This window comes from Phyllopteryx taeniolatus, chromosome 3, assembly GCF_024500385.1.
Source record: "Phyllopteryx taeniolatus isolate TA_2022b chromosome 3, UOR_Ptae_1.2, whole genome shotgun sequence".
Lineage (NCBI taxonomy): Eukaryota > Metazoa > Chordata > Actinopteri > Syngnathiformes > Syngnathidae > Phyllopteryx > Phyllopteryx taeniolatus.
In genome coordinates, this window is record NC_084504.1 from 1,850,543 (window position 1) to 1,873,895 (window position 23,353).

The 23,353-nt window shown below is 43.9% G+C and overlaps 1 protein-coding gene across 4 annotated transcripts in view; it reads right to left on the reverse strand.

Annotated features, from left to right (window-relative positions):
* Positions 1 to 23,353, reverse strand: part of tncb (tenascin Cb) — a 129,346-nt gene that overhangs the window by 36,016 nt on the left and 69,977 nt on the right. For all 4 annotated transcript variants that reach the window (XM_061766380.1, XM_061766379.1, XM_061766381.1 and 1 more), the window contains exons 3-6: positions 3,538 to 4,085; positions 1,494 to 2,714; positions 256 to 519; positions 53 to 168 (exon numbers count right to left, since the gene is read on the reverse strand). In XM_061766380.1, the coding sequence (XP_061622364.1) occupies positions 53 to 168; positions 256 to 519; positions 1,494 to 2,714; positions 3,538 to 4,024 (2,088 nt within the window). In that variant the 5' untranslated portion in view covers positions 4,025 to 4,085. The remainder of the gene's footprint in view (positions 1 to 52; positions 169 to 255; positions 520 to 1,493; positions 2,715 to 3,537; positions 4,086 to 23,353) is intronic.

A 23,353-nucleotide genomic window follows, 5' to 3' on the forward strand; every position in this document is an offset into this window, starting at 1 on the left:
ATGACATTTTAAAGTAAATATTCCCATGGTATATAGCAGTAAATTGACTCACAGTGTTTCTGAAGATGAGGTTCCAGCCATCAAAGGGGATGTCCAGTGGGTCCCATTGTACCTCTACAGATGTCGCACGCACTGTCTTGAACTTCAATCCCTCAGGCTCAGGAAGGTCTGGGATGATTAGGAACTGTTAATTTTTAACATTTTGTATAAGCTTGAGACTGTTTTATTGTTACTTATAAACTGGAAATCTCATACGTGTTGCCACCCTGGCGGTAACAGGAATGCTCCTCTTGTTATTGAGAATTGCATAGACACTGATCAGGTACTCAATGCCTGGTTCGAGCTCTCTAATAGTGGCCTTCTTCTGGTCGCCGGGCACCCGCACATCCAGCTCCAGACCTCCAGGGGCTGTGGGAATGTAGGTGATGAGGTACTCCGTCACACGCATCTCATTCTCCCAAGACAGATCCACTGTCTCAGGTGTGACCTCTTCCACAGTTAGGTCCTTTGGCGGTGAAACTGTGGACAAACAGAGAAAGTCCATGCTATGCACAAAATGGAAACACTCAAAAACTAGGACACCCATTTCGACAAAACTGGAAACATTTGGCATGGATTGAGGAAAAACACACACTTCTTTATTGCTTTTTTTGATGGGGGTCACAGAAAATCCCCTTAGGGCAAGAGGAAGTGTACAGTCTGGAGTGGTCCCAAGTCAATCACAGTGTGATAATGAATGGGGCAGTGACTTGGTATTGAACCTGGGCCTGATGCCTGAAAGGCAGCTACACTATGTAAGCTTCTACATTACCAGTGGACCAATAATTTTTTTTCTCCTTTGGTTGTTTGGTAGCTGTAAACCATTTTATGAGCATTATTGCCACCTACTGTACAGTATTGTATTTTATTTTTGAATGTAACCATGGCAATTCTTTGCTTTGGTGTTACCAAAAGAAAACTTTATTATGTTTAATTACAGATTTTCAACCTTGGTGGAGATCTGCACTGTAAGAAAGTTATTCTAGTTCTACATACGAATGTATTAATACTCGAAGAATGGTTGTTTGTCTCTGTGTACCCTTGGCGACTATTTGAGGGTGTACCTGCCTCTTGCCCAAAATTCAGCTATTATGGGCTCCAGCCACACCCGCAACCCTGGTGAGGATTAGTGGCACAAAGAATGTATGGATAGATGGATGAATTTACAAAACGAAATATCTGTAAACTTGAAACATTTTAACAACTTAAAGGGAAAAAGTAACAATAAGTGCAATTTGATTTGTTCACAAGAATCAGAAAGAGAATCTTTTTTTTTTGTTTGTCCCACAATCGTAAGGATGGCTAGTCAAGTGGTGGAGATAGTGTCCAATCTATATACATACATTGGATGTTTAAGGTGAATGCCATTGAGACCTGAGTAGCAAATTAATTGCAAGCAGTTTAAAAAGCACAGTATCTGAAAGACAAAGTAATGATTGAGACATTGTCCTTACCAGCAGAGCAGTCTTCACCAATGAAACCCTCATTGCAGACACACACTCCATTTTCACAGCGTCCATGGTTCTGGCAGTCCCCAGGGCAGGTTATGATGGAGCAATCGAGCCCAGTGAAGCCTTCATAGCACACACAGATGCCATCATTGCAATATCCTCTGTCCAGACAGTTTTTGGGACAGGTCTTCTCACTGCAGTCATCACCAGTGAAACCCTTGTGACAAATACATTGGCCGTTCACACAGTGGCCACGGCCGAGACAGTTATTGGGGCAGGTCAGCTCACCACAGCCTTTACCCGTAAAACCAGTGAAGCACACACACTTGCCATCTACACACTCCCCACGTCCCATGCAATCTTTGGGACAGGTCTTGATGCTGCAGTCCTCGCCAGTGAACCCTTTATCACATATGCATTGGCCAGAAACACAGCGCCCACGATCGAGGCAGTTGTTAGGGCAGGACAGCTCACTACAGTCCTCACCTTGGTATTCTTCATCACACAAACATTCTCCATTTATACACTGGCCTTTGTTGCTGCAGTTTTCAGGGCATGACAGAACAGAGCAGTCTTCACCCTCAAAACCTGGGTCACAGATGCATTTCCCGTTGAAGCAATGCCCTCGCTCATTGCAGTTTTGGGGACAGGTGAGCTTGGAGCAATCTTCTCCACTGTAGCCGCTCTGACACACACACTGTCCGTTCACACACATGCCCCGGTTGTTACAGTTGCCAGGACAAGTGAGATCACCACAGTCTTCTCCGGTGAAGCCATCATCACAGAAGCAAGTGCCGTTGACGCAGCGTCCACGGTCGTAGCAGTCATTTGGACAGATGAGTTCAGAGCAGTCAAAGCCCGTCCAAGGCTCATCGCAGACACACTCGTCATCAACGCAACGTCCACGACCCAGACAGTTGTTGAGGCAGTTTGTCTGGGAGCAGTCCTCACCAATGAAGCCCTCCTCGCACAGACAAGACCCTTCAACACAATGACCGTAATCACCACAGTCCAGCAGGCAAAGCTCTGCGCTGCAGTCATCCCCACTGAAGCCTTCAAAGCATTCACATTTCCCATCCACACAGCGGCCCTGGTCCTGGCAGTCATTGGGGCATTCAGGTTCTGTGCAGTTGGGGCCTTTCCAACCTGGCTCACATACACAGCTGCAGGTGTCAGTGCTCCAATTCCCACGGCCATTACAGTAAGGCTTTGTGGAGACCTCTCCTGATAGATGAGAAGTAAGCATAAAGACATATTTTAATTTAAAAACAGATTTTGGACACACACAAAGCTACTTAAGACAAGCATTATTAATCATTTTTTAAAGCTCTAAACTTACTGAAACCCTCAGGGTAATCAGTGATTACAACTTATTTTTTTTGTTTTATTTTAATCAAACTAAGACAGTCGGATAAATTAATATGGAACGACATTCTCTGGAAGCGTATCACATTTGGCACCCTACACACAGGTGATCCAAATACAAGAGCTCTCTCAATATTTCATGCTCATTAGTGTGGTTGTAGTTTAATGCAGCTGCATCTTATTAATAGCTCTCCCAAAAGATTCACAGCAGTTCTACTCGACTGTCAACTACAATAAAAACCATACTGTATAGTTCAAGCAAAACTAGAAAAATATCATCTTTGTAAAGACACGCTGTTTGACACAGTACTTTTATTGGATTTCATTAGATTAGAATTACCCAGTGTTGGTGTTGCTTCAAAGCACACTGGTACAATTTATGTATCAAACTAGAACATTGACAATCTTTTTTTTTTTTTTGTCAGTAGACAGCACTGAAGAATAGTGAGAAGTAATTTGCATTTAAAAGTTTCCCACTGAGCTTTTGATTTGACATCTACAGTAAGAGATGTTTACACAGGATATGAAGTTTTGAGTTTATGTTGGAATTGCTGGAACAGTTGTGATGGATATCCTTGTCTTTATTTTTCATGCATGCCTTTGAGTAATTATTTTAAAATACATTTATTTATATCACATACACTACATCAAACCCCTCATAGAGTGTTTTATGTTAACTTACCAGTAATTTGAGATCCACAGCAACCTGCGCCACTGCCACACTGCTCTCTCAGACTGGAAAGTTCTGACTCCAACATCTCCAGTCTGTTCAGGATTTCTTTTATATCAGGCGGCTGGTTGTTGCAGCCACACGCCTGCTTGGGGATATTGATGCGGTGGGTAAAGACGATCTGATTGTCACCGTCCACCGTGTGCTCCATGTACTCAGTGTTTTGCATGTCCAGTGGGTTATTCTTGTGATTGGGCACGGTGCCGCCAGGTGACTCGAGGTCCACGGAACAGAGGGATGTGGAGGGAACATTTATGTTGTAGACGTGGTTGAAGACAACTGGTTGGTCAGGGTTTGGTAGTGTGAGGTTCTCTTGGTTCTTCTTAGGCATTAGAGCCTCTCTGCGATGCCGTATGACCTTCTTTACCAGGCCAGCAGTGGAGGGCTCGAGGACCATGGCCACAATCACGCAGCCCAAGATGAGGCCTTTCATCCCCATGATGACCTTCCACTAGCACCAAGAGTGGACTCGATAATTATTCCAATTCTTCTTTTGTGACCTTTCATCAAAACAGAAAACATTGAAAACAGAGGGGACGGGAAAGGAGGAAGATTTGATTTACTCTTTTCTTGACCTTTATGCCGAATAAATATTAATATGCATACATACATTTTGCATATTCTATGTGTAACAAATTGTATCAATCTAAACATAATAGTGTACAGTATATGTACATATTGTCACTCTTGGGCGGAAACCTCCTATGTCCAAGTTTGGTCAATTTCAAATTTTTTTACAAACTGATACAAATGGTCAGTCCAAATGTGGGTCTGTTATTATTATTATTATTAATATTTTGTATTTTTTTTTACATATTATTGACCAATATCTATAGTGTTAAAAATGACTTGCTCTCTTTGATGATGCAATGTTTATGGAAAAACGAAGGTGCAGTTTTTTTGTTTTCCTGAAAAGTGAACATATGAACATATTTTAAACATATGAGGATTTTGCCAATGCCAGCAATATGTATTCATAATCTATTGTCAATATTTATCAATGTATTTTTGTAGCTTAAAATGCCAACTTGAATGTACCATACTATATCACATACTATACATGCAGTGAACAGGCGTTGGGGAATAACTAACTACATGTAACTAGATTACGTAATTTAATTGAAAAATTACATTAAAATGTTTCATTAAATTACAGTTGCTTTTAGAAAATTTCCATGATTACAATTATAGTTACATTTGGAAAAAAGCTGCAAAATCTCTGATTTGTTTTCATATCACTTCCATCTTCTAAAGCGAATGCTTGTGATTGTCTCTCTCTAGTCACGTGCAGTTCTGCTGTAGTCTCAAACATGACACGTTTTTCCAAAAATGACCACTTGTCAATTTTTCTGAGATTCTGAAAAGGTTAGTCTCATAATTACACTTTGGAACATAAAAGAACATGTATTTTTGAACAGTTTCATCTTTATCATTTTGGACTTTAAAATTTTTTTTATGGAACATTCACTTATTTGTCATATCAAGCGATATTGTCAAAATTGTGCACATTTGTCATTAGGTCAACATGGTGGTTTTCCACATGCTGTACATATATAATGCAAAAAACAGTTTTTAAAAATTATTTACATTTCAGTGTGTTTTGTTATCAGTTTATTATTTAGGTAAAGAACAAATATGTGGTTAATTCCAAAATAATCATCTATCCAGTTTTAATCCACTTTTTTAGAGGAAACATCCAAGGGTCCTGTTGGTGCTTTCATTCAAAACTAAGAAAAGTAATCAAAATGTAATCAAATTTATTTACTTAAATTACTTTGGCCGGCACGGTGGACGACTGGTTAGCACACAGTTCTGGGGACCGGAGTTCAAATCCCGGCCCTGCTTGTGTGGAGTTTGCATGATCTCCCGTGCCTGGGTGGGTTTCTCCGGGCACTCCGGTTTCCTCCCACATCCCAAAAAGATGCGTGGTAGGTTGATTCAAGACGCTAAATTGCCCGTAGGTGTGAATGTGAGTGCAAATGGTTGTTTGTTTATATGTGCCCTGTGATTGGGTGGCGACCAGTTCAGGGTGTACCCCGCCTCCCGCCCGAAGATAGCTGGGATATCCCGCGACCCAAGTGAGGATAAGCGGTAAAAGAAAATGGATGGATGGATAAATTAATTTGAGAAAACAGTTGAAATATTTACACTACTATGACATTTTAAACAGGGTAACTTGTAATTGTGGCCAACTACAAAGTGTAGCGGACACGCCATGAAAAGATGACACCCAGCACCCCAATCTGCGGCGACCGCCGCTCTCCCCACCGAGGTAGACGACCACGGAGTGGCGAGATTCAACTTCGCATACAGACGCTAAGTGAATCAGAAGCCTGGATCATCAAAAGTGAGACAAGACATCTGCTTTCGAACGCCAACACTAAGTGAATTACCAGCAGCATCAAAGCGGAGACAAAAGACACTTAGTTTTGCACCAGAACGTGAAATTAATTAACTTCCACCACCAACCAGCCCCCAGACCCTCACCAACAAAGGCGTCTCCTCCCTGCTGCGCTGGAGCGACACTTGGCCAGTCAAGTCGGGACAATGGACGGGGTGCTCGTGACACCCACAGGCGACGGAACCGCCGCGGGTTCATTAACCACAGTCTTTACCGGACTTGACTGTGATTTAATATTTTAAGAACTTTACATGAACGCCACTAGTGACTGCATTTCTGCAAACTTGAATGTCTGATGTTGAATCTGTTGTCAACTGAACCAGATGAAATGTTTCACTCCACACCACACAAATGCCACATTGCAAATATCACAGTGTTCTCAACAATCACATAACACTTGAAACATTCGTTACAGGGATTAAAGTGGATGGGCGTGGTACAATGCAAAGCAGGAACAATGGTCTTGTTATCTTAAATCCATCCATCCATTTTCTGAGCCGCTTCTCCTCACTAGGGTCGCGGGCGTGCTGGAGCCTATCTCAGCTGTCATCGGGCAGGAGGCGGGGTACACCCTGAACTGGTTGCCAGCCAATCGCAGGGCACATACAAACAAACAACCATCCGCACTCACATTCACACCTACAGGCAATTTAGAGTATCCAATTAATGCATGTTTTTGGGATGTGGGAGGAAACCGGAGTGCCCGGAGAAAACCCACGCAGGCACGGGGAGAGCATGCAAACTCCACACAGGCGGGGCCGGGGATTGAACCCAGGTCCTCAGAACTGTGAGGCTGACGCTCTAACCAGTCGCCCACCGTGCCGCCATCTTAAATCCAATAATTAATATTTTTTTCCACTGGTTTTAAACCACAAAATAATCCTAAAATGGAAAAGTAACACTCAGAGGCGGTCCAGCTTCCTTTTTGGTCCTGAAGGTGATGGGAAAAGAAGGGGGGTACGACACCACCCCCTTTTGTCTCGCTCCGTCCATAAAAAGGCCGGCGCTATGCTCTCTCAGGCTCAGCTCTTGTCTCGTCCGACTGACTTGCCGAAGACTGGCCCCGCTAGGAAGCCCACCTCACCATAAGGTGACGAGGACACATCGGAGCATCCCCGGCTGCGGAGCATCCTGCAAGCGCTCCGAGCTACCCTTTTCAGGCACCTGAGCACACCCCGTTGGGGACGGAAGCGGGCACTACACGTCCGCTCCGAACGTCTTGCGAGCAGAGACACCTGGGCTCCGGCCGTCCTGCCAGGGTTTTTGTGGTCCCTTTTTCCTTTTTCTTCCTCCTTCCCGGCAAATCCACTTTTTCCCCGTGTGGACTGCGCCGGCCGAACACCTGGAGGTTTTCCTCAATCGTGTTCAAGACATGTAAATCCAACCTTGCTACTAAAAGTACAGATTAGTGCATATTTGGGTTTAAATGAATGAGAACAGGCGGCACGGTGGCCGACTGGTTAGAGCGTCAGCCTCACAGTTCTGAGGTGCGGGGTTCAATCCCCGTCCCCGCCTGTGTGGAGTTTGCATGTTCTCCCTGTGCCTGCGTGGGTTTTCTCCGGGCACTCCGGTTTCCTCCCACATCCCAAAAACATGCAAGAATTGGAGACTCTAAATTGCCCGTAGGCATGACTGTGAGTGCGAATGGTTGTTTGTTCCTATGTGCCCTGCGATTGGCTGGCAACCAGTTCAGGGTGTACCCCGCCTCCTGCCCGATGACAGCTGGGATAGGCTCCAGCACCCCCGCGACCCTAGTGAGGAGAAGCGGCTCAGAAAATGGATGGATGGATGGATGAATGAGAACAGGAAGCCCCAGCTACATGCATTCACTACACGTTCATTCCACCCTCATATCACAAGTCAATTTCCTTTGCCAATGTTCGTCTGTACTTTGTTTGTTTTGTTTTGGTTTCCTGCATTATTTCCCTTTTGTAGATTCCCCATGTTAGATCTCATAAAATTTTGTATAAAATTCACCACCTGCATTATTGTGTGTTTGGGTTCGAAGAACAAAACTTCTGGCCGTCTAGAACTCTTCAAAACTTCAGAAAGTATAGCAAGCTTCAGATTACGAGATTGATAAAAAGGTTTCTCGTCACTTTCCCTAAATTTTACCCACACAAAAAGTGACGTGGTGCCCCTTTTCCTAGATAAAATAGTTTGATTTATAACGCTGTAATTTAAAATTATGCTAAACCGGAAGTAACACAGACGTCGCTTCCAGCTCATTCTTTTCTCCTAAATTAATTACATTTTTATTTAACCCGTATATGCTACAACAGCAATCGACCAAGAACATTAGTCAAGTATAACATTCAAGGACCATAAGACATTTCCCTATTGGCTATAAATTGACTATAAAAATAAGAATAAAAAAAATAATAATTTTTTTACCATTTTTTTATATACTGTACTTACTAAATGTTTCTACATAGAGGATTTTGGTAATTACCATTGGTGTTAATTTAGTTGTCAGTTGTGGCATAAACATTGGGAGATGGTCTAATAAATTATTAAAGTATTACTAGTTATAATTATCATTTTCCTTTTCTTTTTTTTAATTACAAGAGTAAGCTAACCATACAAAAGTAATTTTCTTTCAAAAGCTAAAAGGTGCTTTTTTTTTTCTAAGAGGAGACATGCAGTACTTTCCACATTCCGCCCAGTTCAATGAGTGCCTACTATTTGGATGGTATGTGACCATGGAGATCTGAAAATGTCTTTTTTGATTATGTGAAGACAATACCTGCATGGTGTCTCCTCTGGAGATGAAAGCTGACAGAATAATATGGCTAAACCATCTGTGGGCTGCCTGTAAAGCACACCAGTCTGCATCTTCCCAGCTACCTGGAAAATAGCAGGTCAGCATGCCCAAACAGCCTTCCCGGCAACCACTGGGGCTTCTTTTAGTTGTGTAACATGATTCTTATTACCTTTTACCAAACCTCTCTGAGAGACGATTTGTTTAAAAGGTCTGATGGAAAATTTTGCTTAGCTTGTGCCTTTGAGGGCTTCTTTAAAACTGTTCTCTTGCTTGTTAAAACTGTGTGTGTTATTTATTTAGATGAGTACCAGATTAATAATCATTTACAGACTGTCTTTGTTGAGCGCAACCAGTTCAGGACACACACACAAGCACACACAGATGCACAAAAACACAGTTGCAAGAAAAAGTTTATGAACCCTTTAGAATTAATTAGATTTCTGCACAAAGTGGGCATGAGCTGAACTTCATTTGTTTCACTGTCTGCTTAAACTAGTACCACGAATCCAAAATAAAAGTATGAACCCCGAGACCATATAGGTCAAACTCAGGCCCGGGGGCCAAATTTGGCCCACAATGTAATTATATTTGGCCTGTAAGACCATATCAAATGTGTATTAGAGTTGACCCGCCAGTACATAGCACATGTGCCACTAATATTACAAATCCCAGAATGCTTTGCTCGTGTGTTGGCCCATCAGTCTAGAGCGGCCCTTTCCCTTTCTGTTGCAGTCGTTAGCAACTATGCTACCAGTCTCCTCGAGCAAATTTACACTTCCCCTTCCCGAAAATGGCCAAAAGAAAGATGGAAAACGGTTAACTTCCAAGACAGGTGGGAGGCAGATTGTCTGTTCACTAAAGTAAAAGACCGACCTGTTTGTTGAGTGCAGAGCAACGTGGCTGTAACAAAGAATATAACATAAATGTTTTTTTTTAAATGTTCTTTATCAACTCCTAGGCAGGGACTGTTAATAGTTTGAAGTTTGGGTTTTTATTGAAGAACATTCTTATTTTTTTGGGTTGTTTAGTTGTTGGCCTTTGAAAAAAGATTTACATAAAAAGAAAGGTAGTTGGAGATAGATAGAAGATGGAGAGACAAGAATTCATGTTATCTATTTAAATACAAAACAACAAACAAATCACACTGATGTCTTTTATCGCAAATTTTATTTCTCGTGTTTATAATATTAAAGTTTGTTTATTCCAGATTCAATGTTTAACCAAAATTTAAGTTTGTCGTCATATGATAAACTTTAACACTACATTTCTGCAGAGAAGGGAAACATGCACATCGCAGTGATTTTTCATTAAATATTGAGTTTGGCCCTCGACATTGTCCCAATTTTTAATTTTGGCCCACCGTGAATTTGAGTTTGACACCCCTGCCGTAGGCGAATGACTTCCCTGAATAAGGAGTCGTCTCACCAGTAGCTCATTTGTAAAGACTTGTGCTTTCGAGTTCAAGGGCTATTGCTCTAGTTCCGCTGTGGACAAATGTAAAAATAAAAAGGCAACTAGCTGCTGGAGGAATGCTAGTTTGGTTCCTGGCTATTGGTGAGCTGCCCTAAAGCAAGGCACTGTCAAGAGTTGCAGCACTCTTTGTGCGCTCCTTTCACTCTGACATCTCTCCTTGCATGCCTGCATGTGTGTAATCTGGTTTGTTATCGTGTGCAATGCAAAAAATATACAGCAGAGTGTAAATTGAATATCCCCTTGAGGGATTATAATGAATATAAAAAAAATTAATAAAAAAAAACCCCCACCAGTTTTGAGTTTACTATTTTGTTAGTTTCATTGCCTGATGTGAACAGTGCCTCACGCAGAAGAGCTCTCGGAAGACCTAGGATTAAAAATTCTTGACTTGCATGAAGCTGGAAAGGGTTACAAAGTATCTTAACACTAAGCCTGTTTATCAGAACATGGTTACACAGAGTTTCTATAAATTGAGAATGCTCATCACAGTTAACGACTCTCTCTAGAAATGGCTGTCCTGTAAAGATGACTCTAACAGTACAGCGCCCAATGCTCAATGAGGTGAAGAGGAATCACGGACACCATGGAGGGAGCCACATTCATTGGAAAAAACAACAACATTGCCACAGGTTTAAACTTTGCACATGAGCAACTGGAGGTTCCCCAACAATACTGGCAAAGTATTCTGTAGACCTACGAAACCAAAATTAAGTTGTTTGAAACGTGCACAATGCTGCTATATGTGCAGATAAAAAAGGCACAGCACACAACCCTCAAAACCTCATCCCCAAAAGGGAAGTATGGTTTGGGATTGCTTTGCGAACTCAGAGCCTGGACTGGTCGCTGTTATCAAGACATTTGACAGGACAATATAAGACCACCTGTCAGCCAATTGAAGCTCGACAGAGGATGGCCAGAAGGACAGAAGAAAGTCAACAAAATAATGTGTTTAACAGAGTGGCCCAGTGAGTCCTCATCTCAACCCGATTTAGATAATGTGGCATGACTTCAAGAGAATGACCCCTATCAGATATCCCAATAATATTGCTCATCTGAAAAATTTTTAATAGTACAAAATTCCTCTTGACTGCAACTACAGCACATCACTTGGTACAAGATTCAAGATGCTTATTGTCATGTGCACAGTAAAAACAACAGTACCATTGAGCAATGAAATTCTTAATTTCTAGTCTCCCTCCACTTATTGCTGCCAAAGGAGGGTCAATCAGTTATTCAATCGAAAAGTTCACCTCCTTTTTTCACTTTGCAACTTTTTTTGGGTGTGATTTTAGCCTGGCGGAACTTGGAAAGACTCAGAAGATCATCAAGAACACTTTATCAACTCAACTTCAGTTGTTTTCTTGAGCTTTAGTTCACACACTTACCTCAATTTACAGGAGCTTTTGGTGAAGTCGATAACCAAAAATCAACGGCAATCGGAGCGATAATGTAATGATGTAAATGGTGTTACTAGTCAGACCAAACTCGACTACTCAGTGAATAACAAACAGTATTTTCATCTTCTTCACTTACCTCTAATCATTACGGACAATAAAATCATTCATCCATTACTTAGCTAATGCGTCATTATTAGTAATGCTTTGTGACATGATTCGTCATCAACATCAACAGATCATTTTAACTGTAATAGTAATGTTTAGGTGTTATTTTCAGTGAAAACATTGGAATGTATAATTGTTTGTGTGGTACAGTATTCATTTAAGCAGACTGTGTTTGTCTATTGCTGAGACTTCGATGAAGATTAAATCACATTTGATGAAAATGTATGCAGAAATCCATGCAATTACAACGGGTTCACATACTTTTTCTTGCAACTATAATGTAAATATACTATATATATATATATATATATATATATACAACCTCAATATCAATGAAGTTGGGACGTTGTCCATCCATCCATTTTCTGAGCCGCTTCTCCTCACTACGGTCGCGGGCGTGCTGGAGCCTATCCCAACTGTCATCGGGCAGGAGGCGGGGTACACCCTGAACTGGTTGCCAGCCAATCGCAGGGCCCATACAAACAAACAACCATTCGCACTCACATTCACACCTACGGGCAATTTAGAGTTGTCACTCAACTGACCATACATGTTTTTGAGATGTGGGAGGAAACCGGAGTGCCCGGAGAAAACCCACGCAGGCACGGGGAGAACATGCAAACTCCACACATGCGGGGCCGGGGATTGAACCCGGGTCCTCAGAACTTTGAGGCTGACGCTCTAACCCGTGCCGCCAGTTGGGACGTTGTGTTAAATATAAATAAAAACAGAATACAATGATTTGCAAATCATGTTTGACATATTTAATTGAATACGCTACAAATACAAGATATTTAATGTACGTTTGGGAACGGAGGTCACCAATTGTTGAAGCTTTGTAGGTGGAATTCTTTCCATTCTTGCTTGATGTACAGCTTAGCTGTTCAACAGTCCGGGGTCTCCGTTGTCGTCTGTTACGGTTCATAATGCGCCACACATTTTCAATGGGAGACTGCAGGCAGGCCAGTCTAGTACCTGCACTCTTTTACTACGAAGCCATGCTGTTTTAACACGTGCAGAATATTGTTTGGCATTGTCTTGCTGAAATAAGCAGGTAAACAATTTGAAATGTGGACTCGTCGGACCACAGAACACTTTTCCACTTTGCATCAGTCCATCTTAGATGAGCTTTGTCTGGCCCAGAGAAGCCGGCAGCGTTTCTGGGTTTTGTTGATAAATGCCTTTTGCTTTGCATAGTAGCGTTTCAAGTTTCACTCACGGATGTAGCGCCGAACTGTATTTACTGACATTGGTTTTCTGAAGTGTTCCTGAGCCCATGTGGTGATATCCACATGGGCTGCATTGGTTTGATGCAGTGCCGCCTGAGGGATCGAAGGTCACGGGCATTCAATGTTGGTTTTCGGCCATGCCGCTTACATGCAGTGATTTCTCCAGATTCTCTGAACCTTTTGATGATATTATGGCCCGTAGATGATGAAATCCCTAAATTCCTTGCAATTGTACGTTGAGGAACATTGTCCTTAAACTGTTCGACTATTTTCTCACGCACTTATTAACAAAAAGGTGAACCTCGCCCCATCTTTGCTTGTGAATGACTGAGGAATTTAGGGAATCTCCTTTTATACCCAATCATGGCACCCACCTGTTCCCAATTAGCCTGTTCACCTGTGGGATGTTCCAAACAGGTGTTTGATGAGCATTCCTCAACTTTTTCAGTCTTTTTTTGCCACCTGTCCCAGCTTTTTTGGAACGTGTTGCAGCCATTCCAAGTTTATGATTAGTTGCTAAAAACAATAAAGTTTATCATTTTGAACATTAAATAGCTTATCTTTGTAGTGTATTCAATTAAATATAGGTTGAACATGATTTGAAAATTGTCTTCTGTTTTTATTTATGTTTAACACAACATCCCAACTCCATTGGAATTGGGGTTGTATACATATACATATACATATATATATATATATATATATATATATATATATATACACAGTATATGGATTTCTGTCTTCAATTTACAGTCTTACTTTTGGGAAACAACAAAAACATTAGGAATGTTCGCCAGCCAGTGTGTGTTAAGACACAGCAGGTACTGATCCAGGGCAACATGTTCAGTCCTCTCCTCTCTACATGTGACTAGGCAAGCTGACAGATGAGCTCACTGTGCAAGGATCCCATGGCTTCACCCACCAATCGCCTGATTAGACGACGAGAGATGAGCGCTTCCATGTTGGGTAAACTGCAAATGTGATAATATAGCATGCTGCTGGGAGTGATGAGAATCTTGACCCAGGGGGGCACACAAATCCTCTCAGCATCTCAATCGCTGACACACTATGTCGCTTGTGCTCATTGGTGCATGCACCGAAGTACAGAATCACAGCTGAGTCTAAGCATCTTAAACTAGGGATAAGATCAAGAAAATGGCCAAAAAAATTGCTTTGAGTTGCAGCTCAGGTTTTAGTTCTGGCCGGATGGTTGGCTTTCTCACTTTGAAGGCTGGCTGCTCTCCACATGGACCTGTAAACAAGGCAACCCTGACAGACCAGTGCAGCTTTGTGGGAAAATCTGGCTCTGGCAAGATACCGCTTTATTCAGAAATAGATGAAGCAAACTACAACAGAGTATGAGAAACATGTTTACTCGTATTCCACTGCTGACTGCTTGGTACTGCAGTACATACAGAATTCAGAAAATCCTCCATCTAGGGAGACTGAGCAACACACATTTGGTGCAAAAGAAGTGAAAATGGAGTGAACAAGTATGGTTTAAGTGTGGATTTGAAAAGAGTACATACAGCAGCTGAAATAAGTATTTAAAACGTCACCAGTTTTCTCACTAAGTATATTTCCAAAGGTGCTATTGACATGACATTTTCACCATATGTTAGGAACAACCCAAGTAATCCATACATACAAAGAAAGTAGAACAAATAAGATCAGAAATTAAGTTGTGTGTAATAATTTGAAATGACACAGGGAAACGGTATTGAACACATGAAGAAAGGGAGGTGTAAAAAGGCATGGAAAGCGAAGAAAACACCTAAAATATATCAATAATCAGACAGCTATCCAGCCCCTTGTCAGTGCAAATGAAAATCAGCTGGTTCAGTCCTAATTGATGGCCTACAAAAAGGTCTTATTGCCAAGATGTAAGTAAAGACACATGCCATGATGGGTAAGAGCAAAGAGCTGTCTCAAAACCATTGCAAATGTTCCAGTGAGCATGGTTGGGGCCATAATACATAAGTGAAAAGCCAATCATACCACCTCGATCAGATGCTCTTCGCTCCTCGATTTCAGACAGAGGAATGCAAAGAATAATCAGAAGAGTTGTCCGAGAGCCAATGACCACCTGTGGAGAGCTTCAAAAAGACCTGGAAATAGCAGGTAATGTTTTCACAAGGAAAACAGTGAGTAATGCACTCCGCCGCCATGGCCTGTATGCACGCTCACCACGCAAGATGCCATTCCTTAAAAAAAAAAAAAGCATGTCAAAGCTCGGTTAAAGTTTGCTGAACAACATTTGGACACGCCAGTTAAATATTGGGAGAATATAGTCTGGTCTGATGAGAGCAAAATTTAACTCTTTGGATGTCATAATGCACCCCACATTTGGAGGAGAAATGGCACTGCACATCAACCTAAAAACACCACACCAACAGTGAAGTTCGGAGGTGGGAACATGATGGTGTGGGGCTGCTTTTCAGCAAATGGTACTAATAAACTTATTATAACACATTATTGAAGGAAGGATGAAAGGGCAAATGTACCGAGACATTCTTGACAAAAATCTGCTGCCATCTACGAGGATGATGTTAATGAAACAAGGCTGGACATTTCATCAGGATAATGATCCAAAACTTACTACCAAGGAAACTCTCAATTGCTTTCAAAGAAAAAAAATAATGCTGCTGGAATGGCCCTGCCAATCACCTGACTTGAATCCAATCGAAAATCTATCGAAAGAACTGAAACTGAAGGTCCATAAAAGAAGCCAACGAAACCTTCATGATTTAAAGACTGCTTTTGTGGCGGAATGGAATGAAAATCACACCAGTTTCTCTGTACAGCAGGCGTCTTTGAAGCTATCATTGCAAACAAAGTATACTGTTGTACAAAGTATTAAATAAATACCAGTTGGTGTGTTCAACATTTTTCCCCTTTGTCATTTCACATTATTACACACAACTTAATTCCTGAGCTAAATTGTTCTACTTTCTTTCTCTGTATGGGTTACTTGGGTTGTTCCCAACATCTGGTGAAATGTTCATGTCGATAGCACCTTTGGAAATATATGTAGTGAGAAAAATGGTCACGTGTTAAATACTTATTTCAGCCGCTGTAAATCAGTATGGCAGAGATCAGGTGGTCCAGTAATGAGTTTAAAAGGTGGGGTAGAGGCTGAAGGCTCCGTCCCCTATGTTGGACAGAGGGAAGCAGGGACAGGCGGTGGAGGGGTGATCACGATCTGAGAGTATATGATAATAATGAGTTTAGATAGTGGGGCAAAGTTATGGATTGCCTTAAAAGGCAGGATGAGTATTTCTTTTTATTACATGCCATCTGAAATGTTGCACAATTACTTTAATGTGGAGATGGGGGGCTTGGGGGGCTGGAGTTAAATGACTCGGGTCAACTCGAGTTTCCAGTTTTATGACTTGCGACTTGTTTGCCAAATAACTTAAGAAAGACTTGACTTTGGACTTGAACTACATGACTTGACAAATCATCCGGTTTAGAGTTGTAAATCTGCATTTTAATGAAGACAGTTTGCTGTTTATGTATTTATTTTTTTGAAGGTATACAACTTTTTGGGGGTTCATTCCGCCAACCTGGCAACACAGTCTGCTTCGTTGCGCACTTCCCAGTGTGAAGTATCCACCTGCATGAACAACTATAGGAGCTCCAAAGAAAATAAAATATGGATTCAAGGATTATGTTGTCGCTGTTCTCTCCCTCTCATTTACTAATGAGGCAAAGTGGTGTGCACTCTAGAGCAGAAAGTAGTGTAAAATATAATGGCAACCACTGAATGCAGAAGTGAAGTGGCGTTGCTAGCAGTCAGTTGTAGAGCTAAAAAAAAGAAAAAATAGAAAAAAGTGTGGAGACGTTTGCAGGCATGACGAAAGAGTCAGCGCTACAAGATGCAAGGTGCATTATAGGTCTGCTCTATGGGCTCACGTTGCATTACTATCATGGCGATAGTAAAAAAGTCGACAAAAGTGCATTCCACCATTAGTAAGTACAGTACAAATGGTGAGTAGCTTCAGGTATGTGTGATTATAATTTTCATACAACTGAATGTGTTTATTGAAGTGTCATCATTAAAGTTTCATCTGTTGTGTCGGCTCTGTGATAAAGGTGTCTGCACTATGTTTTTAAAATTGAGACCACAGCATATGAAACATCAACAACTTTTAATCTAATGACAATTGCTTCTAAAATAGATTGTTTAATTCTGAACACATGAATGGAACGGGAGACCGACAGGCGGATCGGTGCAGCGTCTGTAGTAATGCGGACTTTGTATCGGTCCGTTGTGGTGAAGAAGGAGCTAAGCCGAAAGGCGAAGCTCTCGATTTACCGGTCGATCTTCGTTCCTACCCTCACCTATGGTAATGACCTGTGGGTCGTAACCGAAAGAACAAGATCCGGGATACAAGCGGCCAAAATGAGTTTCCTCCGCAGGGTGTCCGGGCTCTCCCTTAGAGATCGGGTGAGAAGCCCTAGTGAGGAGAAGCGGCTCAGAAAATGGATGGATGGATTTGTGAAAAAACATTTTTTACCACTCTAATATATGTTGCGACTGGAGCAAGATTGTATGGCTTGACTTACAACTTGCCTAAACCAAGTAATGACCTGACTCGACTTGTTTAAAATTTAGAGGCGACTTGACTTGACTTGCTTGATTTTTTTCCCACAGCGACGTGGGATTTGCTTGAGCCTTGAAGGTTATGACTTGAGACTTGCTTGTGACTTGCACATGCGATTTAACAGCTTTCTTCAACCAGCCCTTGACAATGTGTCTTAAATTACATTAGTGTCGGACATAGTCTTCATCCATCCATCCATTCTCTACCGCTTATCCGGGTCGGGTCGCAGTAGCTTCAGCAGGGACGCCCAGACTTCCCTCTCCCCAGCCACTTCATCCAGCTCTTCCGGGGGGATCCCGAGGCGTTCCCAGGCCAGCCGAAGGATGTAGTCTCTCCAGCGTGTCCCGGGTCGTCCCTGGGGTCTCCTCCCGGTGGGACATGCCCGGAACACCTCACCAGGGAGGCGTCCGGGAGGCATCCGAATCAGATGCCCCAGCCACCTCATCTGGCTCCTCTCAATGCGGAAGAGCAGCGGCTCTACTCTGAGATCCTCCCGGATGACCGAGCTTCTCACCCTATCTCTAAGGGAGAGCCCGGACACCCTGCGGAGGAAACTCATTTCGGCCGCTTCTATCCGGGATCTTGTTCTTTCGGTCACGAATCACAGCTCATGACCATAGGTGAGGGTAGGAACGAAGATCGACCGGTAAATTGAGAGCTTCGCCTTTCGGCTTAGCTCTTTCTTTACCACAACGGACCGATACAAAGTCCGCATCACTGCAGACGCTGCACCGATTCGCCTGTCGATCTCCCGTTCCATTCTTCCCTCACTCGTGAACAAGACCCCAAGATACTTGAATTCCTCCACTTGGGGCAGGATCTCATCCCCGACCTGGAGAAGGCATGCCACCCTTTTCTGACTGAGGACCATGGTCTCAGATTTGGAGGTGCTTCACACTCTGCGAACTGCTCCAATGAGAGTTGGAGGTCACGGCTTGATGAAGCCAACAGAACCACATCATCTGCAAAAAGCAGAGATGCAATACTGAGGCCACCAAACCGGACCCCCTCTACGCCTTGGCTGCGCCTTGAAATTCTGTCCATAAAAGTTATGAACAGAATCGGCGACAAAGGGCAGCCTTGGCGGAGTCCAACCCTCACCGGGAACAAGTCCGACTTACTGCCGGATATGCGGACCAAACTCTGACTCCGGTCGTACAGGGACCGAACAGCCCGTATCAGGGGGTTCGGTACCCCATACTCCCGAAGCACTCTCCATAGGACTCCCCGAGGGACACGGTCGAACGCCTTCTCCAAGTCCACAAAACACATGTAGACTGGTTGGGCGAACTCCCATGCACCCTCGAGGACCCTGCCAAGGGTGTAGAGCTGGTCCACTGTTCCATGGCCAGGACGAAAACCACACTGCTCCTCCTGAATCTGAGATTCGACTTCCCGATGGACCCTCCTCTCCAGCACCCCTGAATAGACCTTACCAGGGAGGCTGAGCAGTGTGATCCCCCTGTAGTTGGAACACACCCTCCGGTCCCCCTTCTTAAAAAGGGGGACCACCACCCCAGTCTGCCAATCCAGAGGCACTGTCCCCGATGTCCACGCGATGTTGCAGAGGCGTGTCAACCAGGACAGCCCCACAACATCCAGAGCCTTTAGGAACTCCGGGCGAATCTCATCCACCCCCGGGGCCCTGCCACCGAGGAGCTTTTTAACTACCTCGGTGACCTCAAACCCAGAGATAGGAGAGCCCGCCTCAGAGAACCCACACTCTGCTTCCCCATGGGAAGGCGTGTCGGCGGAATTGAGGAGGTCTTCGAAGTATTCTCCCCACCGACTCACAACGTCCCGAGTCGAGGTCAGCAGCGCCCCATCCCCACTATACACAGTGTTGGTGGTGCACTGCTTTCCTCTCCTGAGACGTCGGATGGTGGACCAGAATTTCCTCGAAGCCGTCCGGAAGTCTTTCTCCATGGCCTCACCGAACTCCTTCCATGCCCGGGTTTCTGCTTCAGCGACCACCAGAGCTGCATTCCGCTTGGCCAGCCGGTACCCATCAGCTGCCTCAGGAGTCCCACAGGCCAAAAAGGCCCGATAGGACTCCTTCTTCAGCTTGACGGCATCCCTCACCGTTGGTGTCCACCAACGGGTTCGGGGATTGCCGCCACGACAGGCACCGACCACCTTACGCCCACAGCTCCGGTCGGCCGCCTCAGCAATGGAGGCGCGGAACATGGTCCACTCGGACTCGATGTCCCCCGCCTCCCCCGGAACATGAGCAAAGTTCTGTCGGAGGTGGGAGTTGAAATTCCTTCTGACAGGGGATTCTGCCAGACGTTCCCAGCAGACCCTCACAATACGTTTGGGCCTGCCACGTCGGACCGGCATCTTCCCCCACCATCGGAGCCAACTCACCACTAGGTGGTGATCAGTTGACAGCTCCGCCCCTCTCTTCACCCGAGTGTCCAAGACATGCGGCCGCAAGTCCGATGACACGACCACAAAGTCGATCATCAAACTGCGACCTAGGGTGTCCTGGTGCCAAGTGCACATGTGGACACCCTTATGCTTGAACATGGTGTTCGTTATGGACAATCCGTGACGAGCACAGAAGTCCAATAACAGAACACCGCTCGGGTTCTGATCGGGGGGGCCGTTCCTCCCAATCGCGCCCTTCCAGGTCTCACTGTCATTGCCCACGTGAGCATTGAAGTCCCCCAACAGAACAATGGAGTCCCCAGCGGGAGCGCTCTCCAGCACCCCCTCCAAGGACTCCAAAAAGGGTGGGTACTCTGAACTGCTGTTTGGTGCATAGGCACAAACAACAGTCAGGACCCGTCCCCCCACCCGAAGGCGGAGGGAGGCTACCCTCTCGTCCACCGGGGTGAACCCCAACGTACAGGCGCCGAGCCGGGGGGCAATAAGTATACCCACACCTGCTCGGCGCCTCTCACCATGGGCAACTCCAGAGTGGAAGAGAGTCCAACCCCTCTCGAGAGGACTGGTACCAGAGCCCAAGGTGTGTGTGGAGGCGAGTCCGACTATATCGAGTCGGAACTTCTCGACCTCAGACACCAGCTCGGGCTCCTTCCCTGCCAGAGAGGTGACATTCCACGTCCCTCGAGCCAGCTTCTGTAGCCGGGGATCGGCTCGCCAAGGTCCCCGCCTTCGGCCACCGCCTTCGGCCACCGCCCAGCTCACACTGCACCCGACCCCTATGGCCCCTCCCACAGGTGGTGAGCCCATGGGAAGGGGGACCCACGTTACCCTTTTGGGCTGTGCCCGGCCGGGCCCCATGGGTGCAGGCCCGGCCACCAGGCGCTCGCCTTCAAGCCCCACCACCAGGCATGGCTCCAGTGGGGGGCCCCGGTGGCCCGCGTCCGGGCAAAGGGAGTCCATTGTTTGTCGTCATCATTAGGGGTCTTTGAGCTGTGCTTTGTCTGGTCCCTCACCTAGGACCTGTTTGTCATGGGTGACCCTGCCAGGGGCATAAAGCCCCAGACAACTTAGCTCCTAGGATCACTGGGACACACAAACCCCTCCACCACGACAAGGTGACGGCTCAAGGAGGGGGGACATAGTCTTCTGCTAGGAAATTATAGATGTCTATTATAACCTGACAGAATAAGCATTATAATAATAGCACATTTTTGTTTACTGGGGCCAGGTTTCTGGCCCTTATCATTTAAAACTCTGAATGTCCTCTGTCTTTACATCAACCTAATTTGACAGCGTCAACATAATATGGAAATCTCACTAAATTTGACGACTTGTATAGAGGTGGTGAGACTTCAAGCCTATTACCATAGTTGTTAAAACAATTTTTAAATTTCACACCCCATTCCTACCAATCAGCCAATACATCTATTTTTTTTTTTTTTTTTTTTTTAGATATAATAAGACGTGCACATTTTTTACCTTATGCTCCATTTTCCCATGAGCAACAATACATACACAAACAAAACTGGGGCATTTGCTGAATAGAATGCTATTGAAATAAGAGATAGCAAAGCGTGCACCATTACTTCATACCTGGTGTTTGGTGGTCAAATGTGCAAATCCTCCTCAGGTATGCAGCAATGTGTTAACATTGTATCGAGGTGCATATTGATGGATATCAAATGTGTTTTTTTTTTAAATTTTTTATTTAGCTCGCAAGTGTTCAAAGAACAAATTTGTAAAACAAGACAATGGGGATCCTCAGATCACTGAGAGATAGATAACCACATGAAATTTTGTGGAAACATCCCTCTTTTCGGCGGCACGGTGGACGATTGGTTAGCACACCTGCCTCACAGTTCTGAGGACCGGGGTTCAAATCCCGGCCCCGTCTGCGTGGCGTTTGCATGTCCTCCCCGTGCCTGCATGGCTTTTCTCCGGGTACTCCGGTTTCCTCCCACACCCAAAAACATGCATGGGAGGTTGATTGAAGACTCTAAAATTGCTCTTAGGTGTGAATGTGAGTGCGAATGGTTGTTTGTTTCTATGAGCCCTGCCATTGGCTGGCGACCAGTTCAGAGTGAACCCCGCCTCTCGCCTGAAGATAGCCGGGACAGGCTCCAGCACGCCCGCGACCCTTTCTGTAAGCGGTACAAAAAATGGATGGATGGATAACTGTTTCCCTCACACAGCCCTATCTCAATAAATGTGAATTCTCTTTCACGTGTGGATCATATATAAATCTGTCATCAACATTTAACATCAATATACTGTAATGTAAACCACTTCAAACACATTTGCAAATAATTACCCTGTCTGTCCCTGAAGGAACATGCATCTTGTGTAAGTGTTGAATTGTAATCACATGTGATCACATGCTTCACGTCCAAAATGGTCTGTAGCACTCTCACATATCATGCTGTAGCATCCTTTGGATATAACTTTGTATTCTCCCTGCCAGGCAGGTCATTATTAATAATACAAGCAAAAGTGAGAATTTCTCTCAAACTCCGCCAGTCCCACATGCTCGCACATTGGTCTTAGTAGGTTAGTGAGAATTTCTCATATGGCAGGTCCAACATAAATTAGATAAGATATTATAAGATATTGCGCTGCAAGCATTCTGCAATGGATAAACTGAGCATGATGACAACTTGCACAAGTAAATGAGATCAATTACCTAGTTAATATTATTAATTTTCCTTTATAAATATAATAATGTTCAGTTTAGAGTTCTCTTTTAAACCGCTAGAGAGATTAACAATATATTTATTATAGTGTTTGTAGCTAGCAATATATGTACAACTGTACTACTATTGTGTGTAATATTTTGCCTTTTATTGTAGCAACAAAATACAACCACAATAATCAATACATTGTCAAATTAATACATATCTGACCCAAGTATTTTTACTATTTTTTAAAAATAAAATGTATTTCCAAATTATCAGTAGCTAAGTCTGCACAGCAGCTGCTTGATAATTTGACAACAAACAAACTGAAAAATGAAGCAACACAACCCACTCGGTGTGTCAAGGCTATAAATATTCAGTGAATACAACAGCAACCCAACTCCCTGGATGTATTATGGACAGATCTGATCGGATGCACGTTTTCTTTTAGTTTCTGAAGAATTTCTCTTGTTTTGTAGGTCGCCCATGACAGAAACTCAGTTATCTTCAATGGTATGGAATCCCAATCTGGGTCACAGTTATGACTGAATGCAGGATTATTGCCCAGCGCTCCTTTCACCTTGAGATGGCATCATACAGTGATGGACAAATACAAATAAATACATTACTGCCTCTGACCATAACTTGAAGAGCAATGCCGTTTCCCCC